The sequence below is a fragment of the Strix aluco genome, chromosome 3 (genome assembly GCF_031877795.1).
Source record: "Strix aluco isolate bStrAlu1 chromosome 3, bStrAlu1.hap1, whole genome shotgun sequence".
In the NCBI taxonomy this organism is placed as follows: Eukaryota; Metazoa; Chordata; class Aves; order Strigiformes; family Strigidae; genus Strix; species Strix aluco.
Window position 1 is genome coordinate 48539543 of NC_133933.1, and position 18167 is coordinate 48557709.

The window sequence follows — 18167 nt, forward strand, 5'->3', positions numbered from 1 at the left end:
CACAAAAGAGCAAGCTGCAAGGTATTCCTGGATTCCTCCACCTTCACACTGAAATCCTAGGAGGATCATATCAAATTAAAAACATAAATTTATATTCAGGTACCTAACGCACTGACTTTTCCAGTGGGCTGGACTGTCACCACCCACTGATTTCAAAAGGAATTATGGGTGATCAAATTGGATTTTAAAATAGAGGTAGGAATGTTAAGCACAGCATCCCTCAAACAGGGCATCAGCCATGGTGGGATTCCAGACCAGGAGAGAGTAGAAAAACCTTGCTGAGGAGGAGTTTTGCCTTTTGGAAGTGGGGACAGTATCTACATATGGCTGTGGAGGAAGGAGCATGTACCAAAAGCTAAGGATTTTTTAAAATTTTTAGGTTTATGGAGAATGAAGAGGGCTGTCAAGGGCATTCATTTTATACTGAACATGAGTGGGATGGAAAGCGGTGTAAACGGAGGTGAGAGCTTGTCCTGCAGCCCAATTCCCCCCATAGCTAGGGCTCTGCCTGGGGTGAAGGCAGCCCAGGGTGGCGGTGGGGGGCCGGTGACAAGCCACTGGGTCATCCTGTGCTGCAGGCATCACCAGGCTTGAGGGCAGGCAAATGCTGGGGGTGCCTTGTGCCCCCTCCTGGGGCTCCAGCTCTGTTCATCGGCGGGGGTAAGGGATTTTCGGAGCAGCAGCAGGCAGCACTTGCAGACAGATGCTTGAGAACAAGCAGCCTTCCTGCTGCAAGAAGGCAGGTGTCAGCTCCCTCAGCAAACAAGCTGGGGCCTCATCCTGGAGACTGTGATTTCCCACTGAGACCCACAGGGAAAGATACACATTGTATGAGGGAATTTTTCCACCCCAGTCAATGGCACAACACCACATTTACCCTAAAGCTAGAAGGCACAACATCTGTGGCTTCATTTTCCTTTCTTCCTCAATAGTTTGTATTTCACAGGAAAGCTCCTGATTTGCAGGACACTGTATGAAGACTGTCAAAAGTAAACCAGCCTGTTACCCCTCTGTGATATCCCTGCTCTTGCAGGGTAAAGGGTCTCAGCAGCTGTATTCAAATGGTGCATATATACACACACATACATATGCACACATACACACACACATACATATGTACACAACCATATGACATTTCCAGCTGCCTTCACTGCTGGTTCACCACTCCTTCCAACTGAGTCATTACAGTTTCACCACAGTCTTCCGTAAGAGTAGAGAATCCAGCAGCAGGACCTCAAAAACGCTACCCAAAATATCCTGACACCTCACTCAGTCTCAGTAACAGAGTCATTCAGAGTCACAGTGCTCTGCAATATCCCTATCCAACCCCCCCAGCGTACACAATGCAAAATCTGGCTCATTTTACTGTAACTGTGCACTGGGTAAACTGTGTTAAATTTGGCTCTGTCAATACCGCACCTACACAACTAGAATAAAGAGATTGAGTGGTTGGGCTCATCCCTTTCTCAAAACTTAATGCTCTGTGATGAAACTGAGTGAGAGAGAGAGGTTACTGAATAAGCTTAAGCCCTTGAGAGAGAAAAACGTACTGAACAGTAGTTCATATTGTTACTAATTTTAGTGTCACGTCTGAATTTCTTTTCAGATTGTTTCCTAGGAAGAGTGACAAGAGCAGCAATGTGGTTTCAGCCTCTGCGGTGAAACTATTTGTTCAGAAACCTGGCAAAGGCGATGCCTGTTTTGCTACTCTACTTTATTCCGGATCCCTAGCAGTGAGAGTGCTGCTCCTCCAGCAGAGCACTGTTAGCACAGTGAAGGGATCTGAAGAACATCACCAATGCAGGTGTGCAAAGCACCTCCGAGGTGTGCAGGATTCTAGGTGGCTGGGGACACCAGTTTAGTTATCTCCTAGGGTTGCTGGCTACTTTCCCAGTGCTGGAGAGCTAGTCAGCTTTGCTATGCCCGTGCTGGGGCTACCCAAGAGGTACAGCCTGCTGAAACCTCATTACAGCACAAAGGATTTACGAGCTCAAGAGCTGCAGGGCGAGCCGACCGTGGGGGAGGCAGGTGGCTCTTCTGCTGAAGGGATCCCACAGCAGGAACGGCAGCTCCTCTGCTCATGCTGAAAGACCAATGACATGCAGTGGCAGAAAGCAGGTGATCCTGTCGTCTAGCTGAAAACATTTTCCATCCCACTGTAAATCATCCATGCTTGTTCATTTAGTAGTGCTGGGCTAGAACAAGCAGCTGTAGTCACTGCACCAGAGCATGGGAGAGGGACAAGATGTGTTGCGAAGGCTATAAGGCAGCTATTAGGAATCAGTGAGGCATACTGAAGATGACAGGGACATCAGCATGATTTGTATCGTCTAATGGAAAAATCAATTAATTCATTCTCGGAGAAGCATTAGATAACAAAGTTGCATCAACAAATCTTGTCTGGTCAGCACTGTCTGCGTCTTTAATTGCCAGAAAAAGGGAGCACACCAGAATGCTGGAGCGGTTACAAACCGTCTCCCTGTGGAGGAGGGATTGACCAGGTAAGCACGCACTTAAATCAGGACACGTCTTTTCAGCTGTCTGCATTTTGTCAAGCATGGAGGGACTGTGTTCAAAGTCTTGGGTGAGCTGAGTCCGTGCTAATGAGCTTATCTGCAGGAGCAGGTTAGATCAGCCATGATAAACCTGATTAAGATGGGCTTGCATCTCACCTGCTGCTGCCAGTCCCGCAATATCCTCAGCGTGTTAAGTGTTTGTGAGGACGGATCCGCTCTGTCTTTACCTCCGAGAGGGAAGAGAGGCTCCTGAGGAGGGAGAAGCGTCTGCTGGAAACCACACGTGGATGTTTATGCCTGTTTGCAGGACGGCGCACGTGTCTCAGCCTTTTTGTGGATCTAACCCTGTGACAAGCCTTGCCCCTCAGGAAGGAGCGCCATTCAGCATCACTGAAAATCAGTACCAGCACCCATAAACTCCAGTAATTTAGTCAAATTAATTATTAAAGATACAGCAAATAACACTAGCAAGGAATCAGCAGGGTTTTCTGATTACTCTCTTTCAATCTGGTTCATAAATGTGGCTGAGGAGGTGGGAGCCAATTTCAGGTGACTTACACTAGTCCAGATTCTCATCTTCACTGACACCAGAGCTGCGCCAACAAGAGATATTTTTGGTTTGAAAAGAGTGTAAATGAATTGAGAGTTTGGCTCATGGGGTGAGGACTGGATAACATGATGACAGAAGGGCTTTATAAACATTTATTATTCAAAATCTTTTCTGCAAACGCAAATACGCCTAGGCAATTATCTCACTTTAGCTGCAGATGGGCAATTTTGATGCAATTATTATGCACCTTCAGTACTACAAAGCTTTCAGTGCCATTCCTTTTGAAAATGTCTGAATTAAACAGAATGACAAAATTAATGAACTATTGCATCTTTTTCCTGTCAGCTGCACAACATCTAGTAGGTGCCATCAGCACGCTTCATGCGGAGGAGCTGCGTGGTCATGGCTGTTAGCCCAAAGGCACGCAAACGCCAAGCTTCCAGCTGAAGGCAAACCCATCTGTAGCCTTCAGTAGCCGAGTTACTTGAGGAAGGATGATTTGCCATTGCACATTCGGATCATGACATCAGATTGATACCAAGACATTATTTGTCATCTCTCTCTCAAATTTCCCTAATGAGATGTTTCTACATGTGCCTAAAATCTGTGGTTATTTACTGTTCTGTGCTAGACAAAGGCTTTTTGGGTAATAAGACTCCAGACACCAGCAGCATAATAGTGGAAAGTGTCTGAAGCCACACTGACAAAGAGAACAGTTTGTTTTTAGCAGAATTGCTATGGAGGAAACAAACTTGTCTCCAGTTTCTTGAAACCACTTGTCTCTGGTTTCTTGCAGCAAACATATCCTGGAAGCCAGCTGTTTTGTTTTGGGTTTTTTGTGTTTTGTTTTTTTTTTTTAATCCTTAAAACAAAACAAAGTTAAAGAAATATAAAGCAGCGGACAACATTTTGCAACTTGCCAGCCAAAAGTAAGGTTCACAATTAACAATACATGTAACTGATGTGATTTTTCAAGAGGAATGTCCTCTTTAGGACTCCTGTTTATCTAAAAATGAAGCCAATTTGCTGCTCACTTTTGAAAAGATCCCAAGAAAACATCTTAGCAGTTTGTTAAATTTTATTTGTACATTCATTCTTGTCAAGAAACGAATCTGTTAACACATAAAATAACTGCTGCTGGTATGATTAAATCTTCACTAGATACTTCCAAGGGACTTGTTTGGATCCCTATAACTTGGATGGCTGCTGAGCCCAACCAAGTCCTGGAATATCCCACGCTAAGAACCTGCAACCAGCCACAGGACTCAACACATGAGCAATACTACAGTGAGCACACAGTCCACTGAAATCGTATAGAATTTACTGATGTAGCTTAGCTCGTAGAATAGCTACAAGAACTACCATTCATGTGAGTGTTATGTTCCAGCAGAGCTCATGCAATCTGCTCCCACAACATGCCACATTTGGCCCATCATCTCTGATTCCTAAGCGTGCACTAACCACTCTTTTGGGCTTTTCTTGTTTTCCAGCCTCCTGACAGCTCAGTTGCACACTGATAGAAACCACCTCCCTTGTTTCAAACACCTCACTCATTCTGTTTAATACCACCTAGCTTGTTCCTCACCTTCTCCAACCCATACTCGATTCAGCTGACCTTTATCATATCCCCCTACAGTTACCCCTTCTACATGATCAAGAGTCCAACTCTATTAAAAAAGCCACATGGAACTTGGTAAGGCAGAAAGTAATGGCATTATGTGAATTACCTGGAACTACAGAAGGGCACAGTTGTTTAACTCTATGAAATCAATAGAGCTCTTTGTTAAATGCTACAAGACTTTCAGAGGGTTGGCCTTAATTGCTAAAAATTTCATGAACAAGGGCAGGTCGGCAGGTGCGTTAAAATAGAAGGCAGCTGATCATTTGGCTGTATGTCACTGTATCTTTTTATGACATACTATTTTTCAACATTAAGTTTTTCTACTTCAGTTCTCTGGAGTAAAAAGACGCTTTTTAAAAAATGATGTGGGGGAGTAGGGTGGACTTCCACCTGGTCAAAGCCTGAGTTCTTTGAAAAAAGGAAAGATAAAACACATCTAAATAGTGTGAATTAGAATTTTTAATATTCACTGACCTAGACCCTTCTCTGATAAAAATCAGCATGCTGTCATGGGACTCAGTGGAGCTGTGCCAGCTAGGGTCAAGTGCTGACTGGACCCATCACATTTAATATAGAGAACTTCATGAAATGAAGTGAAAATTTTGTTTGATTATTAAAAGTAAGTTAAGCAGAAACACTTTATAGTGGCTTAATACCTTTTTTAAAAAAATTTCAAGGTTAATAAAAAATAAATCCTCAAGGTTTGAATCCACATGTTCTTGCTGAGGGCAGACAAATATTTAAGGTGGCTCTGGCAAAGAGGGGCAAACATCAGCAGAACAGGTACCATTCATGCCAACACATTCTGGTATGTGTAATTTTGGGGAACCTAGAGACAGAACATTAAAAGATGCAATAAAGTATACAAAAATTTAAATAATAATAGCTATGCCTCGTTCAGTTTCTGCAGATCACTAACCATTAACAAAATAAAAAAGTAGATATGATGTGGCTCTGTGCTGAGCAGGTTGGACAACAGACCTCCCTCCCCAGGTCCCAGCAGCCAGAATTAATCTGTGTTTCTATGACCTGATGTTCAGGATATCATGGTGAGATGGTCTAACAACAGCACCATTTGTTAGATGATGAAAATATCAGACAGCATTACAGAGCTGTAGCTTCATTTTTATTCTAGGTACTATTAAGAGGTACTGAAAGTAGAGGTGCAGTTCTCGCTATTTTCTAGTGTGCTATTGAACAGGAGAGCTTTTCATAGCTGATGAATTATCTTTCTGTACTTGGAAATCTATATGTACTCCAGCTGAAAGCATAATAAGCCAGACTAGTGAAGAAAGCTGTAGTTTCAGTGCAGAAAAAGCAGGATACAATTTTCAGTTGGCCTGGCTGGCCTCTACAATAAATACAGTGAAGAGAATTAAGGAATTAAGGAAAAAAACCCCACAGTATTCTGACAAAGCAAAACATTTTTTAGATGCCAGGACAAACACCAGATGACATAGAGGAACAGAGTCCTCTTGTAGTGAACGGACTTGGGCTCATACCATCCAAGGATGCCCCATGTTAGCCATGTACTATGTGAAGGCTCTGTCACTGAAGGGACATTCATGATGACTTGAGATCCCTGGGGTTTAATATTTGCATCTGCTGAAAGAGATGGGAGATGCCATCCTTCCCCCTGTGGGAGTCTGAATGTTTCACTGAGGCAGGGGAAGGTCTTCAAAGATACAAAGGAAACATGCAGCAGTCTCTACACGCTCAGAAATAAGCACCTTAAGCAAATAAGTAAACAATTCCTCAGCCCCAAAGAGAAGGAATGAAATTTATAAAATAACAAGCCATGACCAAATGAAACCAGGGGAAATGAATGAAATAGGGAAGCTGGAGATACGAGGAACAGGGAAGAGATGAGGTGGCCACAGTGGACTTGGTAAGTGTAGACTTGCTGAGTACAAGAGACCCAAATGACTGTAAGGCCATAAAGTAAATGAGGCTCTTTCCTTTAAACCCAAGGACTGACAAACAGATCAACAGGAGGGTTGTTTCTTTTTCACAGTTATGCTGAAGTGAAGTGGTCTTCACTAACTGCCAGTCAAAGCAGGTGAACAAGGTAACAAAACCAGATTTTGTTTGTCTTCTCCACTTTGGATCAGACTCTCTGGTGGGAAGCTACCATTTGGAAAGGTGTTTTAGCACTGGAAAAGACAGAAATGGTTGTACATGGGTGTGCAAGTACATATACGAACCTGTCTGCCCATCAGCTCATATTTTGCCATTGTTTACCTCTGAAAAATCTATGGTTGTTCACAGACAACATTATGTAGCTGCTTGACAGGGTTTTTCAATTTCCGACGCCCCGTTCATATACCTATGTTGCTGCCAACCTTCACCTTTGGCTATTTCTCCCTTTTTACCAGTTACAGCTTTGACTAGCAAGTAAGGGTGGCCAGCTCCTGCAGACCTGGACTGAACAGGATCTTCATACAGGTACTTGTGCATTTATATGAGGCTGCCTTTTCATAAAAACACAAACAATCCTGGGAAATCTGGACATGGTCCATAACCACTAGGCAGCTGGACAAAAAGGTTTTTTCCACTTCTGTAGTACTGCCAGCCTCCAACACTTCTCACTGTATCATCCGTCTTTATTGAGAGCTGTTAATTATAGCTACGAAGTCTGTTGCCATACAGGCACTTTCCTTTTTTAAAGCAGCTTTAAAGGTAGCTGCCTTCAAGATATTTTGGCACAGATCTGGGCTGAAAAAAAATACAGAATTCCTTATCACTCCTTCCTAAGTTCTGCTGGTTTTCGTTGCTGTTCTAAGCAACATGGGAGAAGCTGTCTAGGATAGTCCCCATTCAATGAGTTTGTGCACTGTGTCAAGGTACTTGATATGACAACCAAGGTAAAACACTTTCTGCAAGAAGACCCCCCTGTGAACTCTGTCTTCTTCCATGTCATGATGACTGGAAAAACAGCATACCCATGCTCACCTCAGCTTTCTGCTTCCTTCCCCACACAGTAAACATGATCACACACTCTTTTCCCAGTCCCTTTTTCCCTTTGCCAGCCATAAAATGCAGTTACTTTTCTGTTTGTGCGTGCAGGTCATGCCTGGAGGCGGGAAGGGAGGAGGCAACCCCTGAGGTCCCTTCAGCCTGGCTTGCCTCAGTCACTGCAGAGGAACCAGCATGGGTAGGATCAGATTTGCTCTTGAGGTCTCCTGAGAAAAGCCCTAGCAGTGTGGAAGCTTGGCAGCTTGCTTACTAACCAGAGGAAGAGTCAGTTAATGAAATGCAGTTTAACTACTGACCAGAGATCCAAGACACGACATTTTTTCCAAGCAAAAGCCATTACATAAACACATTGTTTCACAGCACATATCCTGTCTGCAGGTAACAAGAACAATTACTTCTCTTTCTAGTCCTTGCCTCAAGCACTGTTACCTCATAGGAGGCATATAATGTAATTATTTTAGAGCATCTGTTCGAGCTACAGCAGAGAAGACAAAAGTAATGGAACAACAAGACAAAATTACAGGACACCACAATTCAATCATCCTTGGAATGATTTTGCAAACCAGGCTCAAGATTAAAGAACATGTGTTTCTCCTGATCAGGCAGTACCCAATTTTTATTCTTGATTAGCATTCCACAAAGGTCCAAAAGCCCAGGTGATCCTCAACAGATGAAGGATCTTCAGATTAAGGGAAAGCTTTTCATAGGGCATGAATGTTAAGCACTTTTCAGAACATCATGGTCTGAAATACAAACGCAATCTCCACGTATAAACTGGGAGGCTAAATTAGAAAGGAATGGCTTCCTAAAGAAGGACCCACGACCATTTTCTCACAGAAGCTAAGACACAAGCTCTCAAAGGCAGTGTTAGCTACCTGAACAGAAGGAATTAGTAAAGTAGTCAAACAGAATTTTAAAGAAACTCTTTTAAAGGTGTTTCCAGGAGATGTAAAAGCTGAGGTAGGTTTAGAAAGCGAGGTAACCATATAAATGCCACCTTATGCTCCTGAGACCACTATGCAGGCTTCACATTGTGAGAACTACTTCCAGAGAAGTTAGGACTCAGGTATTAATTTTGGGGCATTCTGCCAGCCACTCACATCATGAGCCCAATGTAGGTGCCAAGCTCCCATACCATGCATTTGAGGAACAGAAAAACTACCACCTTGAACACGGGCCTGGGAGCAGTTTTTTAAGCTTTTCAATGGAAAACGTCAAGAGGAGTGCCACCTCAAGTCTAGTTAAGCTCCTCACTCTGGGATGGCGGAGGGCTCCCACTAACAGCTCCTCACTCTGGGATGGCGGAGGGCTCCCACTAACAGCTAGTTTGGCCAACAGACCTTCTCTTTCTCCTCAGCCTTTTCTGCTGTTTACCTTACACACCTTATGTTTGTGTCTCCTCTGTAGGTATTTGCGCTCCCCATGCATTTTGGGAGGAAACTGGGCATTCAGCTCCAAGCCAGCAGTGCTCGAATATGCAGTGTGGCACTGAGGAGCTAGCTGTGGCAAATTTCTTGCTAATCTAACCCCTGGTCCTATTTTCAGTGTGTAGAGAAGACTTATGTGAACAGGAGGCTACTCTAGAAAAATTCTGGAGCTGGAGGACTACGTATTTTCTCAAGAACAAGCAGACTGTAGAGCATATTTTTGACAACTGGATAAGAAATTTTTGTTTCAGGAGACACACAGAGCAAGAAACCATGACATTAATATTTAATCACCTAAGAAAACAAGTCTCTCCAAGGAAGCAGCTGAAATGATAACTTACGTGATCATCTGGCAATAATGCAGCATAGCTCTGTTATGTAAAGGCAGCAGCAAGGAGACACCTCCAGAACTATCACGGGGTGACGCACCCCTATTGCATGTCCCATAGGGACATACTTTCCTTTTCAAAAATAAAGAGACAGCAGCTACCACAGGTTTCATCAAGAAGAGGTAATTACTTAACTTTGAAGTGAACAACAGCATTCTGTGGCTTGGCCTTCATCTGGGTGAAGCCCAAATGAATGCTCCATGACTGAGCTTGATGCTGTATGCGCAGCAGGTTGGACATCAGACAGATGTCCACCAGCACTGCCCCTACCACAAACACCATGCTGTTCTGGCAGAAGGCTTCACTACTACTGCTACTTGCTAATAGTGCAACTCGGCCTTGTCTTCAGCTAGAACCCCTGGAAGAAAAGCGCAGATTCAGTGAAAACAGTCTAAGTAAGTGATACAGTGGCCCATCAATAACACATCACCAACATCAGTTCAGACATCTGCAGGAGAGCTATAGATGACCATGAGTATAATAATCCTCTTGCACAATATCCACATCTTCTGTTAATTAATTGCTTTGATACCAAGCACAAAGGTAAGTCCTGGAAGTCTGCTATAGAGATTAAACTGATCTAATTTGGAGTTACTTCTGGCTTGTATCTGTCTAACTCGGGTAAGAATCAGATGCTATACCTTTTAATTTCAAGGGTTCTTTTTGTCCTTTGGTTGCTGTTTTTTTTTTTTTTTTTTTCCCAACAAGCTAATGGGAACTTGAATTGTAAAGTGATTTTATTTTGAGGAACACAAAGTAAATAGGTATTATTTTAAGGCTAATGTACTGAATTAGACAAATAGAGTTTATAAACTGAAGTTTTTTGAAAGAAAACATGCTTCATCGGGTGACATTTGCTAAAAACACTTGCATGCATCATGTCTTGATGCCTTTGTAGCTTATTTATGACTCTGTTAATGCTGTCTGCTCTGGTGGTGAAGCTCCCACCTAAGTAGTAATATAAATCAGTTGGATGCCAAAAGTCAACCACATTGCAACATTTTAATGCTGCTGGGTAAGAGAGACTCATGAATAGAAAATGCTGAAAATCAATAGTAAAAAAGCATCCAGTCACGCCAAAACAGGCTCTGACCTTCTTCCCCCTTAGAGTTTCATCGTGGTCAGGCAGCTGGTTGGCAGTCTGTGTGGCTGGGTTCTCTGCCTGCTGCAGAAGAGGAGGGCAGCTCCCATGGTGCAGTGAGAGTTGCACTTCTGTATGAGTCAGGATCAAACTAACGGACCCAACTCCTGGAATTACTGGGGATTATCGGGCTAGTGCCTTGTCTCCTCCATGCTAGAAGAAATACACGTGAAACACATTTAGAAACTGGCCCACATTCTCCTGCACATCATGTGAAGCTATGGCACTGATAATTTCTGACCACAGAAGAGCTAATTCTCGATTCTGAGCCCATATGCATATAAATCAAAAGTGTCTCTTGTGAAGTTACTATGTTGGTAATCCAGAGTAAGTGAGATCTACTACATTCGTTCTCTACCATTGTTGCCCCCAGTATTTTGGTTCAGTTTCAAAGAAATAACTATACTTCAGTGTCACCTGCAACTTCTTTCTTTTCAAAGAAAATTCTTCAAATTCTGAAAGATTAGTGGCACCTAATTTGGGGGTAGTATAGAGACAAAACTCTGATTCAGTGAAAAAGAACATGTTAAAACATGGTTGCAGATCAGTGCAGGTAGGTGTGATGATTCTTTCATCCACCCAACACAGCAGGTGCATTCAAGGTTGTAGAAGAGATTTAGTTTTAGCTTCTGGTGTTTGCTTTAGCCCTAATGCTTTATGAAATAAAAATCAAGATCTAAATGATAAACAAATAAATAAATAATCATACAAACCATTTTGGAAAGTCCTGTCCTTTCCTTCTCGAAAAATTCTTAGATAAGACTGTACCATGAAAATAAACAAGCTTTCTGAGGTATTCTTCTCCTTAAATGTGAACACAACCCTGTTATTGCCCCAGTGGCACACAGAGTGAATCCTTATAAAAAGTGTGTTTTGTCCTGCCTAGAGATACACAAAGCTAAGCAATATATTACAGAGATTTTAATTTAATCTTTCAGGTAGCCAGGGAGCTTTAAGCTCTAGTGCTTTTAATTTATGTTACCTCATAAATTAATAATGTAGGTATGACAGAGGGTAGCTCATCTGATTAAACGTGTCATTTTATAAAACAGTTTGGAAGCAAAAAGTATGAAGCCAAAATGAAGTACTCTTAAATGATCCATTAGGTGCATAAATCATTATATGTGTTATTTCTGGACTGGGCAATGGTTGAAATGAATTATAATTTAGTTACTGTAATTTTATTTTAAGCTAGTGAGCACTTGCACAAGAGGTAAGAGAGCAGCACTGACCCTGGCATGCTCTTCTGCGGCCTGCCAGAGCTCTCTGCGTCATTCCCCACGCATGCAGTCCTGTGCCAAGGGTGCATGGCACCCGTGGTAGTGAGCGTGGGACAAGTTCTCCCTGAACAGTCTGCACTTGGGCCCAACTCTGGCATTTGATGGAGCTGCACAGGAAGCCTAAAGCAGTTTGGATGTGAATGCATGAGCTTGGTTTGCCTTGAAGAGTGACTCTCTCCCCATGCTGTGGACACAACTCATAGCCTACTGCAGCTTAAATAGAAAGTTCCTTACCATGCAATATGGGTCAAGCAGAAATCCTTAATACTTTACATTATGGCCTAATACTCCAAATCTTATAAAGAAACTGAATAAACCTGCTCTTAATTTAATGTGCTACTACAAAATTTTGGTAGCAGATTTATTACAATTATATCATAGAATCATAGAATGGTTTGGGTTGGAAGGGACCTTAAAGATCATCTAGTTCCAACCCCCCCGCCATGGGCAGGGACAGCTTCCACTAGACCAGGCTGCTCAAAGCCCTGTCCAACCTGGCCTTGAACACTGCCAGGGAGGGGCAGCCACAGCCTCTCTGGGCAACCTGTTCCAGTACCTCACCACCCCCACAGTGAAGAGTTGCTTCCTTATAGCTAATCTAAATCTGCCCTCTTTCAGTTTAAAGCCATTACCCCTTGTCATATCACTACATGCCCTTGTAAAATATGTGCTATAAAATGGGAAAAAAAAAAATCTGTGCCGCTTTAAACTGGTTTGTGTCCATAACAGGTATGTTCTTCCGTGAGACTACAAAACATACAAATTCATATATTTACAGCACAGTACATATACATACTGGTACAATGCAATAGGCATTAAAAACCATAATAAACCATATAGTCTGTGTGGGAGGGCCTATACATCTATTCACTGTTGCTACATTTTATGATCCTTCTTTTGTATATTTTTCCTAATAGTTGCCATTCTTCACATGCTCTTTAGCTGTAAAACGAGGTAGCCCAAAGCACGCCTGCTGGCTCGGGCCCCGCAAAGCCACCCACTGAGGAAGGGGCGGTGTGAAGGCACTGCCTGTATCGTGGTGAGGGAGGGCTGAGCTGCCCAGCCTTGCTGAGGAGGCGGCTGCGCAGGTGTCCTTGGGGAGCTTTGCTGTCAAAAAACATTAGGTGCCTGTGGATTTTAGCAACCTGTGTGGGCAAGATCTGAGAATCCCTTCCTTTACTACCTCCCTGCTAAGGTGACTTAGATGTCATACTTCCACCTTCTCCCACTACCACTTTTTCATTTATCTTGTTGCAAATTCCTGACAGAGAGCTCAGATAATATATAAAATACAGATGAAGGTGCATGGAAGAAGCAGAAAGTGATTATGCAAGTTTCTTGTTAGTTCCAGGTGAGAATTGTCTTATTTTAACTACCCAGAAGTCCATGAAATGCCTCCCTAACATGTCCAACTATGTCTGGAGTGCAAGCTTTCCTGAAGATCGTAATGCCTCATATAGAGTTGAAAAGTCTCTGTATATGTCTTTCTCTCTATATATGCATATATATAAAATATGCAAAAAGAGGAATAATTAAGAGGGGATGCTGGAATGCAATGCTTGTGTTTTCTGATGTACATGCATGTGACATCTCATCTGTAATGCAGCAAGCAGACGCACAGTAATTGTTTTCACAGTAATTCTTAGCGCAGCACCACTGAAAGGTCTCAGTTTAGATAGAGGACATGCTATGTGTGAACACATGGTAAGGGAGTCCTCCCTAAAGGACTGTCTCATCCAAATGAGCAGAGAGTACAAGGAACTCAGAGGTCTGTAGTGATGTGCTCAAAACCACAAAACAAATCTGCAGCAAAGCTAGGAATCAAATGCCCAGGTCTACCCTGACACCAAGAAAAAACTCTGTAAATTAACCTATTCAATCTGCTGGTCAGATACACAAATGCACATTCTTTACTAAGCCTGCTGCAAGCTTACTTGTCATGATGTCCCCCTGCATCCCAAACAGGCTGCACCTGCTCTTCAACTCAGCCATCATTTAATTAAATGAAGACATAAAACTACCAACCATATCAATTAACTGCAGTAACAAAGAGTATAATGCTCTGGTTTTAACCCCAGGGATCTGGCAAACCACAACCACTCACCCCAGAATTCAGCAGTATTTAAAACATTATCTGAGAGCAGCTGGAAAGAAAAATACTTAAAAACCAAAGAAATGAGAAAGTAGTTGTTTTGGACTAGTATTTGTTATTGTTTTTAGAATAAATTGTTGCTTTCTTTAATCTCCATACTTCTCTCATCTCTGAGGCAACCATGTTTGCTGTGGAGTAAACAACAAATACAAAGTGAAGACTGAAGTGGAGGAAACATGGCATCTTATGAAAATGCCTTTAAAACTTCTGGATACTGCTCTAGGACCTGCAGTGAACAGTAAAATTCCCTTATCTGCAGCCCCTGAATGATTCAGAAGATGAAGAAACTCTAACAATGGCTAAGCAGCAAAATTTCAGCATTTATAATCTTAAGCCTAGTCATCTCAGGTAGAGCATTCCTGAGTACCCTGGTTTCTTAGATTTTTCCTGTAGTAAGTTTCCAACTCACTGCTGCACAGCTGGAAGCTGAGAAATATGTACTTCTTTACTGTTTACTTCCTGAGCTACTTCAATAAAAGGCTGTGAGTCCCACAGTGTAACAGAAGGGGAAAACGTTGTTCACATCCTTCCATATATTGGGGAAGCTCTCTGACACGGGACATCTTGATGGCTCAGTCATCCCATCTGTCCCAGACACTTCTCAGGGCAAGAAGAGATGAGATGAAGGAGCGCTCACCAAGAAGCAGTCCTTCAAGAAGCCAGAGCATTCTCAGCCCCTCATGGAGGATGGGCATTCAGGGCTTTCCATGAGTGCTTCAGGTTTTGTGGGTTTGCCTTGCTGTAAAAGCAAGGTGTGCTGAAGACAAAGTGTTGCCTTTGGTTATGACTGCGCTTCCTCCCAGAAAGAAACACAACAGCTCAAGTTTAATTGGGATCAGAGCTTGGCTTTTGATGTCAGGGGCATAATGCCAGGAAAATACTGCAATACTTTTTACTTGGCTGTTCAAGGCACTGCACTAGTCCTGAGTTTGGAAAAGAAAAGCTTACTTAGCTTACTCAGAGATTACCATAAAAGTCAGCTGTGGGTAGAGGAAGAAAATATTAATAAAAAAATTATGTTTGCAGAGGTTTCAACAGAAAACTTCTGAGAAGCAATTGCAGAAAATGCAGACTTGTATGTATTGGAAATAAACCTGGATTTCTTACTGTTGGAGTGAAATTGTATTAAGATTAATAACATAGCACCTAGCACAGGACAGAAAATGAATTCAGAATATCCTTTAACAAACCTGGAAAGGAAAGCAAAAGCAAGTTTGATATAACTGACTGATTTGAATAAAATGTCCACTAGACGTAGAGCAGCATGCAAGAGCCACAGGAGAAAAAACAAAAGCTCCCATACCTGTATCTTTGCTTTGGAGACTGCTTTTCAGCTGACTTAAAAACATGTCCAAGATAATACAAAGGAAAGAATAAAAAGTTCCAGTTTGTTGCAAACCACGTTAGAGTGAAGGGGGCATCAAATTTCTTAAAAGTCAGTTTTGCTAGCTGGGTTGAACCCGACCAAGAGGAGCAGACACCCAGAACCACAGCCACACCCCAGAAAATCTTCTTGAGTTGCGTCACGGAGCATTTCCAGCAACAGCGGTTCACCCTTCCACCACCTTCCGCCCCAGCTTGCATCTGTGCTTCGGCTGGGGCTGGAGACTCCCGGGAGCGCTCATCCCCTGGGGAGAAGAAAACACAAGGCTTACTAAGGAAAGCCAGCCTGCATTTTAGTCTGCAAATCCTAGGCCCTTCTGAAGTCACGTGGAGCTTTACCAGCAAAAGAACCCACCAGATCTTGCCACAAAATGTCCTTCGTTTTTAGATCATTGAAAAGCCTCTGGTTCAACTGAAGCATAATTACAATGCAAATAATAATTATCACCTCTAGATTTAGAAGCCACTGGGTAAAATGGAAATGAAAATTACATGTTGCTCTGATGTACACAAAGGCTTAACACACCACTTAAACTGATGCTGTTAGGATGTGTAAATGAATGAAAAATACAGCACTGAGTTTAATAAAGCAGCAAAGGGGATTACAACACCACTTAGAATTGTTATTGTCTTGGAAAATGCAAAAATGGGCGGCTTATGGAATATGGTGTTTCTTAAAAGGAGGGGGGGGACAATGTATTTAATCTTGCAGTTAAGCATGATCACCGCAATGTAAGTAGCATGATTAATACTGAACTTGGATCATCAGGCATTTCAGTGATCCCTAGAAAAACACCTGTCCTGAGGCTGTAGCCAGATGGCAAAAATCAGACCAACCCACAGGCTGCCCTGAAGAGCATCTCAGACTAGGCAGCCCTAACTTTTTAGCTTGAGTCCTGCACCAAATGAGACTGGACTGGAACTTTGACTCAGTATAACTGAGGCTATCATGCTGCTGGAAATTTCTCTCCTAAAAAACCTTGCCCCTTACATCCTTAAACACAAATTGTTATAGCCCTGCTATCGTTCAGCTATTGGCAGATACTGTATCCAGCTTGTGAATAAATGAGCAAAGTGACCTTAGGTGGTCCAGTTCCTATGGAGATCGAAACGTGCTGGCAGACCTCACCAGCAGGCCACTGCCTTTAGGGTTTTCACCTGCCTTCCTTAAATTCACCCCATTTAACATCCGCTAAAGCCACCAGTCACCTGCGTGCAACACTCAGCAGTGATTTCTGTTAAAGACTGACTTCAGTTTAGTTGGTCCATTCACTTGGAGGAGGATGAAATAGTAACTCATGTTGAAAGCCAGGAACCTACAACTTCAGAAGTGTCCGGAGGTCACTACATGCACTGAAAGGTGAAAGGAGAAATACAAATACAGCCAGGACAATGAGAGACTGTACTATTGCCAAACATTTATATACATTCAAGGCAGACTAAAAGATCCACGCACAAAAAATCCTTCCTTATCCTGGCAAAAATCAGTATTTGGAATGGAAAATCTCTTAAAGCCTCTTATTTCAGGTTAACCTAAATCTGTATTTACATGAGCTAATACATTAGTAAAGAAAAGGTTTATTCCAATGGAGAGAACTATTTAATTATTTCTTTACAGATAAGAAATGCATGATCTGAGCTAAGAGTGCCATTATTTTGCCTAGTAAAGCTGTATTTTGTAACGGGAAAAACTGTGGCCTCTGATAACCTGAAATCTAAAAAGAGTGTACAGCAGCAAAGGTATAAACATCTAGTCTTTTTGAGTCTTTAAGAGAGATGGGGATGTTGCTGATCTCTCCTCTTATTTCAGTTTTCAGTAGACAATTGCGTGGGCAGCTTCCCACATAACAGGAGATGCACCAGCAGGCCAATGAATTATCCAAAGTTAATGTGGCTTTGTATTAAACACATAATGGAAAGGTTACAAGCTACCTGCTAAATGTTAGAAGAAGCTAGAATTGAAAAAGTCTGCCCGTGAACCCTTAGCTCATTCAAAATAATTTTAATACATTTTCTTTGTAATACATTGCTTGAAACTAGTGCTTCTTGCTGCACAGATCGGCCAGGGTTCAGTTTACTGAACAATGGTACATTCATTTCTTTTAGCTTCACCACTCAATGGGCAGCTGCCAGCGCTCTCTTTGCTGTCCACCGTACAAGTCCCTCAATGTTACTGAATTTTTCATTTCCTCTCAAGTTTTCCTACTGGGTGTTGTCCTTGTAACTCCAAAAACTTAACACACCTTAACGCACTCCAGGATCCTTCCCATGCACCACAGGGAGAGCTGAGCACAGAAAAATATGATTCAGGCAGCCAGGGTGCCAAGCAGAAGCTTAGGAGGGGTTTGTGCTACTGTGTCAATGCAGGGAAGGGCCTTCTTCCACTCACAGTTTGCAACCCTGCAACTATGTGGAGAGTTAGGCAAAAATATTTCTCCTTCTAGAAAATAGCTAGCAGGGTACCTGCCATCCCTGTCTTCTCTGCAGTTATTCCCCCAGGAAGCAGGAAGACAGGATTTAAACCCCTCCTGCTGAAGATATTTAACACAATAGAACACGCCTTAACCACTAGGGTATATGATATCCCAAGATGAGTAGCTGCTCTGAATGACAACACTGAAGCTGTGTTATTTTTTCTAAAATAAGAATTGGTCACCGAGACAGCAAGATAACATGTCTGGCCCTCTGGCCCAGTAGTCTTGGCAGTCACGGAAAAGGGAGAAGATCACAGC

General features: G+C 42.5%; 1 protein-coding gene across 3 annotated transcripts in view; it reads right to left on the reverse strand.

Annotated features, from left to right (window-relative positions):
* The window catches only part of SLC35F3 (solute carrier family 35 member F3), a 184123-nt gene that overhangs the window by 35170 nt on the left and 130786 nt on the right, over window positions 1-18167 (reverse strand). For all 3 annotated transcript variants that reach the window (XM_074820674.1, XM_074820673.1, XM_074820675.1), the window contains exon 2: window positions 15356-15680. In XM_074820674.1, the coding sequence (XP_074676775.1) occupies window positions 15356-15636 (281 nt within the window). In that variant the 5' untranslated portion in view covers window positions 15637-15680. The remainder of the gene's footprint in view (window positions 1-15355; window positions 15681-18167) is intronic.